Raw genomic sequence first — 14,698 nt, 5'->3', positions numbered from 1 at the left:
GGGGTTGCCAGCTACAGCTCTGGAGAAATGCCACATCCTATTTCTACCTGTTTGCCTTCCCTCTTGCTTCTAGCTCCCAGACCTTCCATCCTGGGTTTGTGATTTCAGGTTCTGAGACAGGTGTAGGGGACCAGCAACAGAGCCTGGTGGTTAAGAGTACAGGCTCTAGGATGAGACAGATCTGGCTTCTGACCTGGCGACACTACCTCACCACCCTGGGCCTCAGTTCCTTCGTCTGTAAATGGGGATAATAATTCAATCATGTGGTTGTTTTGAGGATTAAACAAGATGATTTAGGTAAAGCTCTTAATACAGTTCAAGGTACAAATGGATTCTAAAAAAATTAGCTACTGTTATCAATAAAGTGTGGAATAAAAGGGGTTGGTTTAATGAAGGAGAACTGGTAAAAAGCAAAATAAAACAGAATTTAATATGCTAGAACCCCTCAGTCTGGATGGGCTTCTTGTCTAGACCTAAGGGCTTACAATGCTTTCAGGACTCTGCCACCGAGTGGCAGAGAATGTTTCCAAACTCTTCAAACAAACTGATCCATCTATAGCAGGCTGGGAGGTGGGGGCATGGGAGGGTGGTGCTATGCCAGGATGGGTCAGAAGTTCAGGGAAGAGAACTCTTATTGATCCACTACCAGGCAGGGTGCCAGGCTCTTTACCTGTACTATCTAGTTTGATGCCCACGAGTAATCTCGTAAGGAGATGGTAGTAAACATACTTTTTAACTGACACTAAGGTTCAGACAAGTTAAGTAACTTGTCAAGGTCGCACAGCTAAAGAATGGCAGAGCTGGAATTTGAACCCAGGTCTTCAAAACTGTTGTAATTGGAGGGAACTTGTAGGGTGTCCAAAAGGGGATTGTTAGCTACTCACCACCTGCCTTCTGCCTTGACACATCCCTACCCACCCACCCATAGGCCAAGACCCAACTGGGTGAGCCAAAAGCAGGCCCCAGCATGTGCCACCTGGGGCATGCCAGGGCCTGGACCCTCTGGTACCCTGGAGGACAGTCATGCTGCCAGCACCCCACCCCCCAGCCCCCCACTGGAAGCCTGACAGACACTGTCACTCCCCTCCTCACATGTTCCTGGGAGGCAGGTCTGGGGGCCCCTCCTCAGGAGGGGCTAGGGCGGCCTCACTCTTCCTGGGCTGCTGCAGACCCAGGGAGAGGCTAGAGAGTAGTATTGGGTACAGAAGTCCTGGCCCTCCCGCCTGTGCGCCGCCCCCCCTCCAGGAAAGTGGAGTGCTGAGCGGCCAGACCTCCACCCAGGGGACCCAGGCAGGAAGCAGCACAGAGCCCCAAGGGCAGCCAGCCCCTCTGACCTCTCCTCTCCACTTCCCAAGCGTCCTCCTCTTCTGGGGAAGAAGGCGCCAAAGCTTTGGGACTGTCCTCCCTAGGTGGTCCAGCAGGCCAGGAGGGACAAAGCACACAGCCCCCCCTCCCCCCAACAGGGCCTTTGCCCCACTCCGGTTCCGAGTCCGAATCCTTTCCCCACCGCACCCTCCAACGCAGGCCCGGGCGGCTCATGAATGAACTGTACTGTGTGGGGCGCAAGGAGAGGACACACTCCCGGGGCCAGTCGCCTCCCCAGTCCTCCGACCAGTCCCCAGACGGACCGGGGGCAGCGGCCGGCCTCGCAAACCTTGCCCTTGCCGAAGCCCGAACCCCTGCCCCGGGCCGGCTTCTGGGGTACTCGGCCCCTGGAGCAGGAGAAAAGATAAAAGACACCGAGGACATTGGACTTGGAGACCCTGGAATTCAAAACTCGGGGGCGGGGGCGGCAGATTCCTCACAGCGGCGGCGGGCTGATGGGGCGCTGCTGGAACCGCGGAGGGGACGCGCACCTGGACCGGGCAGGTGGGAGAAGAGTGGCGCTAGGGGGCCGGGGGCGGGGGTCCCACCCGTCGGATCTCTCGAGGGGTGGGGACAGAGGTAGGTGTACCTCTGGACCCCCGGCAGGGGTTGGAGCACTCACATGATAGGCTCAGGACGGTGCGGGGTTGGGGGCAGCGCGCGGCACCACTGGTCCCGCGGGCCCGGGCACCTCTGGGTCCCGCAGGAGGTTGAAGGGAGGGGACGCGCAGCTGAGACCGGGGTTTTTCTTTGGGTGGTGGTGGGATCCTCAAAGAAAAGAGAGGGGGCTGGGGAAGGGTCTCGTACTCACCCCCAGGCGCAGACTCAGCTCCGGCTCGGAGCCCCGGGTTGGGGCGGGGCGGGGCTGGGGGAGGGGGAGGGGAGTCGCTGGGCGGCTGGAGCTCCGGGCTCCTGCGGCGGCCGCGGCAGTGTCTGGGGGAGGGGGAGCGGGAGGAGGGAGGGGGAGGATGAGGGGGCGGGGCCTCGCAGGTCCCTCCCCCCACGCCAGCACACGCAAGGAGCGGGCGCACTCTCAGATCACCGTCCGCCTAGCTGGGTCCGACGCGCAGGCGCAGGGCGAGAGGCCGCGTAGGGGGAAGGCGGCCTTGGGCCTGTGGGGGCCCGCGGCAGGATATTCCAGGGCGGCGAAGGCGGTATGGATGGGGGGGGGGCGGAGGGGACGTCACTCTCCTAACTCTCTGCTTCCTCTCTCCCTTGCTTCCCCGCAGGAGGGGTGGCGCGCACTCCGGGATGGGTGAGGAAGGGCCGGAGTGCGAGGATCGTGGGCCCTCTGGGGGTGGAGGGGCAGTGGGAGGGTCCCGACGGGGAACGAGGCCTCTGACCCGGACCCTCCTCCCTCCCATCCCCCAAGGGCGGCGAGGGCTCCGGTGGCCATTGCGACCCCGTGCCCCCGGCCCGCGCTCACCTGCCTTCCCGGGGACTGGGCGGTCTGCCGCTAGGTCTCCCGAGGTGGCCTCGGCCGGTCACTCTGGCGCGGCTCCTCGGGTTTGTCCACTTCTCTGTTTCTCCCTTTCCTTTCCCAACTTGGGTCTTGAGATGACTTTGTGACTCGTTTGCCAGGCGCTTCTGTGGTGTGGAGAGTGAGTCCACCGCTTTCACTGTCATGCCGATGAGTGGCTACCCTGGCTGAAGGGGTTTCCCTGGTTTCTCATTTCATCAGAGGCTGCACCTGCCAGGGATTAAGGCTGGAAGGAAGAGAGAGAGAGAGGGGAAGGAGAGAGGGAGGGAGGGAGTGTGTGTGTGTGTGTGTGTGTGTGTGTGTGTGTGTGTGTGTGCGCATAACTCCTGTATGTTACCCACAAAATAGATCACAGAGGCACACGGAATACCAAGTTTTCCATTTAATTGTGGGTTCCTGGAAGGCTCTCTTCCCTTCAGGCTTGATGGGGGATGGTCTGGGGACAGAAAGGAAGTATTGCTTTTCACGGTGGGCAGTAAATGAACTTTGCTACCCAAAGAGATTGATGGACTGAATTTATAAAGAGGTTAACAAATGGGCATATGACAGAGTCACCTCGGGTTACTAGGGAAAAGGTGGGAAGTTGGGAGATACTTGAACTTGGGCTGCTGGACAGAGGAAGGGCACTGCCTACCTGGGTGTGTCTGGTTCTTGTGGCTGATCAGTGTCTCTGCTGTCTGCTGGCTTTTTCAAGGGTTCATTAGTACCTTGTTTAATGCAGCTGTAAGGTTTTGATGCAGTTCAAACTGAATTCCCATTCAAAGTGAGTCTCATCGGTTAGTTGGAAATCAGTTTAGTGGATCATGGCCATCATTTAAGAAAAAATGAAGTAGAATAGAAAATATCAGAGAGCATTGTACTTAGGGTAAGTATTGTTTCTGGACACTTGCTTCAGGTATACACACGTGTGAGTGTGTGTGAGGGTATTAGGAGGTGTTATGCAATGCGTTTCTGTGTGTCACAGAAAAGTTCGAAACGTTGGTTTCCTGTGTTCTCCTGTTTGCTCTTGCCTTCATCAGCCTGCGTTTAGAGTCATTTAAAATTGTCCACGAGGATGCAGTTAGCACACCAGGGATATAGAATAAAGAACAGAGTGGGTCTCTTTTTTCAGGGAGGTTACTACGCTAGAAGACAGTTTACCCTTCACTCATGGAAATACGTACAATGGAAGAAGAAGGATTTTGTTGGGGTAGGAAGTAGGTTGCCTTCCTAAGAAGGCCAGAAAGGGAGGTGGGGTTAAGCTGTGTATGGTAGACTGCCTGGTGAGAGGAGTCTTTGTAGGTTTGAATTCTGGGAGCTGTTTTGGGTAGCAGCAAGACCTTTAGATGAAAAGGAATCTGTCCTATTTGTGTTGTTGTTTTTCCCTTTTATGGAATTGTCCATTTTGCCCTTAGAGCTTCTTGGATGTATATTTTCTATGGAAGTTTTTACACGTTGTGTTAATTTTATAGTTGTAAATCTGGTGTGATCCATTGCCAAGTAGCCCTTGTAATGGATATGTGGAAAATGGAAATGGGAGTCCAGAGTTACCTGGGTTTGGGACCCCTGAGGACCACTAGGAGGCACTTCTCATGTATTATTATCTTTTTTTTTTTTTTTGCTGTACGCGGGCCTCTCACTGCTGTGGCCTCTCCCGTTGCGGAGCACAGGCTCCGGACACACAGGCTCCGCGGCCATGGCTCGCGGGCCCAGCCGCTGCGCGGCATGTGGGATCTTCCGGGATAGGGGCACGAACCCGTGTCCCCTGCATCGGCAGGCGGACTCTCAACCACTGCGCCACCAGGGAAGCCCTATTATTATCTTTTTAATAATGCAGTTAGGCGTGTTAACATGTGGTGGATTCCAGATCTATTTCTGCCTGTGCCTAATTAGGGTCACCACATACTAACAGACAGAGAGAAGAGGAAACATTTCAGAAAGACCGAAATGAGAACTGAATGAAGTACACCGTGGAATCCATGAAGGAACAATGGCCAAAATGTTTTATTAGTGCCCCTGAATATGAAGGGTAAAAACCTTCCCTCGAGCCCATTTTTTAGGTGCTCTGTTGAGCACTGAACATAATTATTTAGAGTCTCCTCATCATCTAGAATCTTACATGATGCAAGAGTCCTTTGAAACCTGTCTTACCCCACCCCTGTCTTAGGGGATTATGACACCTGGACCCACATAAGATGGATTTTCCTATTGTTTTCGTTACTTGGATAGTTCTTATGGCCATGTGGGAACTTGGGAGGGTCTCAAAAATCAGGTTACAATTGATTCTTTTTAGAGGCCAGTGGTTTGTTCTGGTTCACCCTGGTGTGATTTTACATGTGTATTTAACAATGACAACCAGCTCGTGGGAGAGGGCTATGATTCAGATCCCAGAAATGTTGCTCTGGGTCAGGTAATATGCTCTCTTATTAAGAAAAGTGCCAGGTAGCTTATTATTCACCAGTGAAACACAACTCAGAGTGAGAAAGTCTCCTTGTCGAAAACTTAAAAAAAAAAATCATCTGTGTCTTTAGAAAAGAGGAGTACTTTTCCTAGTCTACTTTAAGCTGAAAAACACTTTCAGGACTGAGTGATTTTAAAGAGACATCCATAGTGCTGCCCTGAGAATCAGGGAGTGAGACTCTTCTCCCTGGTCAGAATCTGGGAAACAAACTGCTTATGCTGCAGACCTGGGCCCTACTGGTTAATTCAGAGAGGGGTTCTCCCACTTGAAAAACCATCCCTTACGTGAGTGAAGCTAAAACACGTTCATTTCCTTGCCTCTTTGCTCTTACCAATGACCCTTGCTTGACAGAGTCACTGAGGCCTGGAGTAGTGGATTCCAAGGAAACAGACTTGGCAGGAGAGGAGGGGAGGAGGGGTGGAGGAGATACCCTTTTTTTGGGCTTTTCATCCCACCCCCATCCCCCTGCCTGCCCACCTGACATCTCTATAAACCTGGCTCCTTGCCACTAGCTTGGTAGAGGTACTAATAGGAAAGAAACATGTACATGATTAAGTAGAATTCACCTTTGCCTTGTGCAGTTTTTCTGAGTTAGACCATACCAAGAATGTTATAAACTTATTTCTGGAACTATAGGTGTTTGCACACCTGTGAGGTGGGGATGGCAGGGGAGCAAAGCTAGAAATCGGTAAGATCTACACATTGAAAAGCCAACTTGAATAATGGAGAACTGTCAGATATTTTTAAGAACCACGATTTTAAATCTGTAACAAGGTTGAGCAAACAAATATACAGGTAAATAAACACGCATAGTTAACCAACAGATAGAGACAAGAACCCTGCAAACGTTTTTTCCTTTGTGAACCAGATTGAGAACTGGGGTCCTCACTGGTAGCCATGGTAGACACAGCCCATGGTGCTAATGAGGGATTGCTATTGCTTCTCGATAGTAACGCTGTGAACACTCACACCTTTGCATTGGTCCCAGGCTGTGCTGTTTGTGGTACAGATATCTATTGAAAAGACAGCTTTTTAATTCCCGAGTTTCAAAAGATTATGTGGCAGCTTTAAGAGAGGAGAAAGAATACTTGCACTGTGTGGGGCGTTTTTGTTTCTGTGAAGTTTCTTAGTGGTTAAAGCAGCACCTTAGCTGGGCAAGTATTGTGCAGGGTGTAGTAGAAACAGCCTTCTACCCTTCCCTTCCTAGGACAAGCCGACAGGTCGCTTAGCAACTCTGACTTAATTTCTTCACCTGCGAAATGGCACTTAACTCTATTGAACCTTCAGAACTGTTCAAAATCCTTAGGAATCAACCCTCGCCAAACTGTTGCTCTGTTATTTATCTTTCTGTTTCCACTGGGTGCTCAAGAATGAAATCAACCAAGAAAGTGATCTGTGTGAAAGTACTTTGAGAACTATAACATGTATACTTACGTGAGGTTAAAAAAACTCACAAAAGATGTTTTAAAAAAAAAAAATTCACGAAACTTCCTGAAAGAGAATCCTTCCGGGACAAATCAGTAATGAGTATTTAAGCAACAAACAAGAGTACTTTTTGGTCCAGAATGATTGGGGCGAAACCTGCAGGAGATGGGAAGGGCTGTCAGCATGACAGGGCAGAGGGTCCAGGGAGTTCCCTTTTGTTTTTTGTTTCCTCGAAGCTGCCAGGCCTCTGCTTTTTCCTGCTTTAATTAAGAAGGACATTTATATCCTTACACTAGGCAGAGTTTGTCCGTTTTGTGGCTGGGCTTTGCACTTGATTTCTCCTAGTGTTTCTTTTCACTTCTGTCACTTACTAACAGAATCTCCTTTAAACACTCTTTTGCAGTTGGGCTGAACTTTTTGTTTTGTCTCTTTTCTTTAGAACCTGTTTCTCTTGAAAGGCCTTTAAAATTTATGAAATGTGCCAGGCACCTAAAGATGGAAATTGTTCAGGTAGAAACAATGTATAAATATATGTGGATCTGTGATACTAAGTTCAACATTTTGCTGATTCCTAAAGTTCAAGTAATGGTACTTTCTCACTTTTCACAAAGCATCAGGCTTTTTCTGTCTGCTTTTCTAGTTAAGTCTCTATGTATTACAATTAGCTAAAAATGAGCTCTCAGTGTCTAGGAAGCTCCCCCAAGTTATTGAGAGCCTGGGTGAAGGGCACAAGAAAGACCACCAACCCACCAACGTGGAGCCTCTCTGGAGCTGGAGGATGAATTGCAATTGCAGATAAATTTGGTACATTTAACAGATACTCACTGAGCTCCATTTGTGTGCCAGGCACTGTTCTAGGTCCGGAGCGTGCAGCACTGGACGGGGCAGGCACGGTCCCTGCTCTCACGGAGCAGTGTTCTTCCAATGGGACCTATGAGGTGCTGCCAAGTGAAAAACTCACCTGTGTGTCCCTAAAATCTACAGTCCTCCCTGGCCTCCAGAACTGAAGGGAGATCTGGAAGTTAAACTAAGATTTGAAGGAAGCACGGCTCTTGGATTGTATTAAGTAATTCCTCTCCCTGTCCCTCTCTCACTCTCTCTTGCCTTCCCCATCCCCCCACCCCCAGAGGTTATGATTCACACTCTGAACCTGGATGGCAGTACTAGTACCGACCAGGAAGTGGCATGAAAAGCCGTCTCTGGCGCCGAAGTCTTCCGAATACCTGGCCTCCTCTGAGTGAGAGGAGAGGAGGAAGTCTCACTGGAGTTGGCTTCCTGTGCAAACACAGGACTCAGAATAACATTGCTTGTGAGACAAAGCACTCTATACAGACTGATTTGAAGTGAATCAGGGCCTCTGTCTCCAGGATGGATTTATCCTAGGAAATAACGTCAAGGTCAGTCAGTTGCTTGGAAATAAATTGCAGCCCTCGTTACTCTTACCTGATGTGAGCCAGTTGTTTAGTGGTGCGATGGTGTTTTTGCACAGTGGGCGGTGTAAGCACCAGACCCAGGAGATGATTCCACGGGCCTGTAGACGTAGCATGAGCTAATCCCCTCATGACCAGCACCATGGTTCTCCTAAAGCACGTTTGCATGTGATGTGTGCTGGTTCCCGACATACAGATGAGGTCTCTACAGTGTCTGGATTTCCCTGTGTCGAGCCGTGGGTGGGGGAATCTGTCTTTCTGTTGGCTACCTCATTTATTTTATTCAACACGTATTTACTGTACTCACACTCTGTCAGGACCTGCTGGGATCTTTTGCTGGGGTGACAGCGGAGGGGACCACAGATTTTTTTGTATACAAATATACAAGTATATTTGCTTCTTTTAGCTTTCAAGTTCATAGGAATGCTTACTGCTGTCCATTTGATGTCTTTAAGTCCTTTGGGTCTGGAGGTCACTATCAGATCCACCAAAGAGCTAGTGAAAAGTCTTTGAATTTGGTCTTTACTTGTGAACATGGAGGTGCTCCCTGCAGCCGTGAATGTATTACTTTTGTGTTTGAGGGTAGTACAGGTAATCCGGAGTCTGTGTGATTCCTGAGTTCCTATAGTGAGTTCAGATGCCATGTTGTCAAGATCTCTGTGGTTTCTGTGGATAGTGAGTAGCAAGAACTAGAATGTTAAGGGCTATCAGCCTTATCTCCAAAAAAAAAAAAAAAAAATCCAGATTTATTCCATGTCTGAGTTTGGATAGTGAAAATTGGAACAGTGAGAGTTCCTTTGGCACAGGACGCCCGGATGTCCTTGGTGTGCAGGAGGGGTGACAGCTGATGCTGTAGCCTTACACAGAGCTGCTCACAGGAGGTGTGTTTGGGGCCAGGGCAGTTTGGTTGGGCAGAGAGGGACCCAGGTTGTGGTGGTGGCTTCTCAGCAAGGCACAGAGAGGGGGCCTGGGTGTGGTTTGTGCACAGGCTGCCCTGTAGATTTTAGGGAGGTTCCTTGAATGGTGGGGTTTGTTATGCCCAAGTTGGGAAAGTTCTGGGAAGCCTCCAGGCACTTCTGCACTTCTTGGACTCACATAAATGCTCTGGAGGAAGCGATGCAGTGTGAAGAGGCTGGATATTGCAATTCTCAGGAGAAGGAATGTGGGTGGCGCTGGACTAACCTTGAGGGTTCTGTGGAGGAGCCGAGGAGCCTCTTTTCTCCCAGGGGGTGAGAGTAGGGGCCCGCCAGCATCAGATGGGAAGGCTTGGCTGAGATTGGACGTAACTGCAGCCTGGACCAGAAGGACTGCTTTTCAGAGCTACTTTTTTTATTCCTTTTTTTAAAAGCCAATTTTCCATTATTGCTCAGAGTGTGCAGCTCTTCTTGCCACCTACACTTCAAATTGTATTCAAAACCTAAATTGGATGAAAGTGAATGACTTTAACCTGGTGTTTGTCTACATTTCAGTTGATTCAGCAAGCACTGAGTTAGGTCTGAGTAAAATGTTCATGTGACATCAGTATTCTTGATAGAACAAGGATGATCTAACAGTTGGAAAAATATTAATATTTAAGTTAAAGTTACCATGTTAACTCTGCTGATTCAGAGGGTGGGTTCAGGAAGCCGACTACTGGAGTTCAGATTTCAGCTTTGTCACTCCTAACTGTGCGACTTGGGCAGATTATCTAACCTCTCTGGGCCTCATTTCCTCCTGTATAAAATGGGGCTAATAATAGTTTCCATTTCGTAGTTTTTGTGAGGCTTAAATGAGATGATAATGTAAAGCACTTAGACACATTATAACTAGTCGATACATTTTCATAAAGAAAGCAAGCAGAAAAAGACCAGGTGACCGTCAAAGCTGCTTCTCACCCTGAGCTCCTGTGTGAAGTGGGCTTTGTACGGCAGAGTGAGGCCATAGGGGGTGGAGGGAAGACCCTTGGACCTAAGCTGAGTCCACTTCTGGTTCTGCTTCTGCCCTTGGCTAGTTATGGGGCTTTATGCAAGTCCCTTCCTCTCTCTGTATCTCAGTTTCCTAATCTTCGAAACGGGACGTGATGTGATGACGATGATGATGGAGGGGGCTAATAGGTATTGAGTGCGTATTGAGTGCGGGCATCACGCTCTGTGCTTTGCGTGGCTTACCTCACGACTGTCTTGTGAGTAGGTGTTACAGGTAGGGAAACCCCGTGTGACAGATGGGGAAGCCGAAGCTCATAGTTCCTTCTCCAGGGCTACCAAGCTGTGAAGGTAAAGCTGGCCTCATCTGATAGTCTTTGATTCTGTGTGTCAGATGTTAGTAGTTCTGTAAGCAGGCCGCCTTCTTTTGCATATGTTTCTGATCATATTTACATTTTGGCCAACGCTTCCTGGGTTGTCTTAAGGAAAACAATGGCGAATAAGTTTGAGGTTTGAGGCTAAATTGTAGTTAATAAGCATTTCTGGAGTGTTTAGGTATTTCTGTGAAAGTAAATAGTGAGTTTTCCCCCACCATTATTAAATAAAATCTTATCTAAGGTGCTTTGAACTTATGCAAGGCAAAGCTGTGTGTAAATACTACAGTGGTAGAGGCTTTCTCAGCAGAGCTCTCGAATGAGGCCCTCTGTAGCCAAACATGTGGGTGGAAAACAGGCATGTCTTGCAGCTGGAATTACCAGCTGGCTGTAGGTTTTTCTTAAATATTCCCCTCACTGGTGCCCAGGTGTTTCAGGAACCTGGCGATGGCCATATAGGTTGGTGCTAGGGAGCACAGGGTTGAGGTTCTGCAAGCTGCAGTCACCAGTGTTGGGCTGGCGTTTGCTCTTCTGTCTCCAGCTTGCTCTCCCAAAGCCCACTTGCAGCTGCAGTGTGGGGTAGGTAGTTTTTCTTTTTCTTTCTTTCTTTCTTTTTTTTTTTTTTTTAACTGGGGTATAGTTGCTTTACAATATTGTGTTAGTTTCTGCTGTACAGCGAGTAGGTAGTTTTTCTGTGTTACGTTGTCATTTGGGAGACCGACCCAAATAGAGGCCTTGGTCAGTGACTTGGCAAGGGCATCCTTTGGCACTACTTTGCTAACCTTGAGCTGTCCAGGTGTTCTGGCTTTTACATTTGGGGGAAAGGTGATGTGGTGACAGACAACCTGGGCAGCTGCTCAGATAATCTACTTTCCACCAGGGAGTAAAAGTTCTGGTTTCAAGAGGCACACGAGTGTCAACAAGGGGCCAGTGTGCAGGTTTTCCTCTGTGGAGGATGTGGGAAGTGCTTCCTGCCTGGGTGTGTCCCAGAGGATTCGTGCTGTGGAGGTGATATAATTATGAAGGCATCCTCTGTGCTGTTGTGTAAGCTACAGCGAGAACTGTGGTGGGCCATTCCAGTTCTCTGACCCCAGTTAGAATATGAATCAGCAAAATTGTGGCTGGAGTTCCATCTAATCATCTGCGTATCTTTTAACCACTAAGATATATATTTAGTGACTAATGATCTTGTGCTCAAAGTGCCATCTCCCACACAAGTCCCCAAAAGTCTTAAAAACAAAAACAAAAACACCAAACACCAAAAACTACTGGCTCTGAGTGTGGACATTGACTTAGAAATACATCCTTTTCCCCTCTTTTTCCCTGCAGGATTTGCCATCTTGGGACCCCATGGCTTTCTTTACTGGGCTCTGGGGCCCCTTCGCCCACGTGAGCAGAGCGCTGAGCCAACGCTGTTTCAGGTAACTTTTCCTATTAAGTTCTGAAAGCTGTGTCTTTAAGTAAGCCTCCCATCAGGGTGGGGTATTGGTGACTAGAGTGGGAGTGGAAACTCAGGGAGGTAGGCTTGGGGTCAGGGAAATCTAAAGGCAGAGATGGAACTGGGGTTTGGTCAGGCCAGGTGAGGGGGATAGGTAAGGAGGCGATATTGCTGTTGAGGACGGGATTGGGAATGGATATGGAGAATGATGAAACCTCCATCCTTGCCAGACTCTTATAGTGAATCTGATGTCTCTCAACCCTATCATTCCTCCAGTGCATTAAAACCTTCTCTTTTAAGAAAATGTATATATATACATTTTATATACACTTTATATATATACACACACACATATACACATATATATTCTCTATATATACATATATGTGTATATATAAATATATACTCTATATGCATATATATGTATATATTTACACATATACTCTAAATACATATATATGCATATATACACATTTTATATATATATAAAGTATATATCTGTATACTTTATATATATATGAGTATATATACTCATTCTTAGTCACATTGCTATACACCTGAAACTAACAGAATGTTGTAAATCAGCTATAATGCTTCATTTTAAAAAAACATATAAATAAAAGGGGGGAAAACCCTTCTCTCTTAAAAATGGAATATATATATATATATATATATTTTTTAAATCACATACTTATTACCATAAACTCAAGCATGATGGAAGTTTGACAACCTCTCCCCTCCCCGTTTAGATGCTAAGCCAGGGCGGAGAGCACAGGTTGCATTCCTGTTGGCAAACATGCCTTTTGGCCCTGTTCGTGCACTCATTCCGCAAGTGTTTACTGAGCCCTGTGCCCAGGGTTGGTCATAGAGAGATGAATAAGAATTGCTTCCTGCCCTGGAAGAGTTCTCACAGTTGGCCACGGGAGCAAAGTTGGAAACAAATAACTCTAAGAAAATGTGACCAGTATAATAATAGAGGCTTGTACACTTCTTTGGAAGGCCTGAGGCAGGGGCTGCTAACGGAGGAGGAGGGTAGCAGCTGCCTTCCCAGAAGGCACATGGGGGCAGGTCCTGTCCAGGCCCCCAGGGAGGGCCAAGAGGCTGGGCACGCTTGGAGAGCTCCAGGGATTCCCGGCCGTCGGGGCTCAGAGTGAATGTGTGAGTGGCAGGATAGAGGACCTAAGAGGGCAGGTACGTAGAGGCCAGGTTGTTGACAGTGTATACAGTGGGGAACCACTGACCAGTCCTGAGCAGGGGAGTGGCCTCCGTTTTATATTCTAAAAAGAGCTCTTGGTTGGCAGAGTGAGGTGCGCAGGGAGCTGGTTAGGACACCAGCGTAATAGTCTTGGTGTAAGAGAGTGAGCTGCTGGATGGAGGAAGTGTCGACGGGGGTGGAGGGAAAGGACAGAGGTGTTTAGGACTGGTGTCAGTAGAACGGGGTAGCCAGTGTATGGTGATGGAGAGAGGTTTATGGCTCAGGAGCTGAATTTTCTGGAGAAGCCATCATCTAGGCAGGAAACACAGCAGTGGGAGGAGGTTTGCAGGGGGAGGCAATGAAGTCACTGTAGGACCTACTGAGTTTGCAGCATCTGTAGGACACATGAGGAGTTAGAGTGGAAATATAGGACCGAAAGATAGGAGAGAAGTGGGGCTGGAGATGGAATTTACTAGCTGGAAACAATGGGGATAGAGAACCTTGCCCAGGGTAGGCATGTGGAATGACAGAAGAGGATGCCGGGTCACCCGGGAGAACACCAGCACTAGGGTCCTAGTGGCAGCAAACTAGAATTCCCACTGTCATCAGATGGCTTAATAATAGCTTTTTTGCCTTTAATAGGTACTCTTTATAGTGGGGAAAAATACATTAAAACAAAAGATTGTTACCTTGACTTATTTTCAGTTTCTGCTATGTTGTGTCAAAGGACTCCCTTAGCAGACATACTCACTTGTACCTTCTGTTTCTCAGCAACATGTAGATGGGACACTTGGTAGTCAGTGTGTTCCGGGGGAGCAGGTTTTGCAGGCTAGGCAGTGGGCGAGGCCTGGCCCATAAGGTATTCCCTTAATCCTCAGAGGCTTTTTGGAAACCAAAGGCTTTAAATTAAGTCTGCTGTGCAGTTTGTTGTAACAGAATATCAGGTCCTCTTTAAAACCCATCCAGATCGAGGTCCTGACCCGGCAGCAGAAGCCGTGAAGAACTGTGAGGGCACTGCCTTGGGCACAGAGAAGGCTTCCCAGTCACCGCCTCTGTCAGGGCCCTGCTAACGTGCACGCTGCCAAGCCTGGTCTGGCAGAGGCCTCTGCGCCCTGACCAGCAGAGATGCAGACCTCAGACTCTTTTCCTCTTCTGCCAGCACCACTGGGAGCCTTGGTGCCATTCAGAAGATGACGCGGGTGCGTGTGGTGGACAACAGTGCCCTGGGAAACACCCCGTACCATCGCCCTCCTCGCTGCATCCACGTCTATAACAAGAACGGGGTGGGCAAAGTGGGCGACCGGATCCTGCTGGCCATCAAGGGGCAGAAGAAAAAGGCGCTTATTGTGGGGCATCGTATGCCCGGTCCCAGGATGACCCCCAGGTTCGACTCTAACAACGTGGTCCTCATCGAGGACAACGGGAACCCTGTGGGGACCCGAATCAAGACACCCATCCCCACCAGCCTACGCCAGAGGGAAGGCGAGTTTTCCAAGGTTCTGGCCATTGCCCAGAACTTTGTGTGAGCAGAGCCCAGGCGCCGGCTGCCTGGGGGCTCATGGATGGAGCCGTTCTGAGAGCCGTGCCTCTGCTGAGAGGGAGCCTGGGGCGCAGTGTGCTGTGAGAAAATAAATGTTTTCCTGTACGTTT

The 14,698-nt window shown here is 49.0% G+C and overlaps 2 protein-coding genes across 3 annotated transcripts in view; one reads left to right on the top strand and one right to left on the bottom strand.

Annotated features, from left to right (window-relative positions):
* The window catches only part of TMEM63B (transmembrane protein 63B), a 24,376-nt gene extending 21,325 nt beyond the window's left edge, over window positions 1-3,051 (bottom strand). The window contains exon 1 of one of the 2 annotated variants that reach the window (XM_082639035.1): window positions 2,792-3,051. The gene's annotated coding sequence lies outside the window, so the exon portion shown is untranslated. Of the gene's footprint in view, window positions 1-2,176; window positions 2,324-2,791 lie in introns of those variants that run through there. The other variant, XM_082639036.1, reaches the window with a different exon arrangement.
* Window positions 2,398-14,698, top strand: MRPL14 (mitochondrial ribosomal protein L14). The gene is made up of 3 exons (XM_082639037.1): window positions 2,398-2,519; window positions 11,745-11,836; window positions 14,208-14,698. The coding sequence occupies exons 2-3, from the start codon at window positions 11,766-11,768 to the stop codon at window positions 14,572-14,574; spliced, it is 438 nt and encodes a 145-aa protein (XP_082495163.1). The 5' UTR covers window positions 2,398-2,519; window positions 11,745-11,765; the 3' UTR covers window positions 14,575-14,698.

Source organism: Mesoplodon mirus, assembly GCF_964341445.2.
Source record: "Mesoplodon mirus genome assembly, chromosome: 12".
Classification (NCBI taxonomy): Eukaryota; Metazoa; Chordata; class Mammalia; order Artiodactyla; family Ziphiidae; genus Mesoplodon; species Mesoplodon mirus.
This window is presented reverse-complemented; position numbering and strand designations above follow the sequence as displayed.

What these genes read in the sequence shown, in the direction of transcription:
- MRPL14 (XM_082639037.1), top strand. Translation starts at nt 11,766, where the DNA reads ATGGCTTTCTTTACTGGGCTCTGGGGCCCCTTCGCCCACGTGAGCAGA. An exon ending in CTGAGCCAACGCTGTTTCAG is followed by an intron (nt 11,837 to 14,207) that starts GTAACTTTTCCT and finishes CTCTTCTGCCAG; the next exon opens with CACCACTGGGAGCCTTGGTG.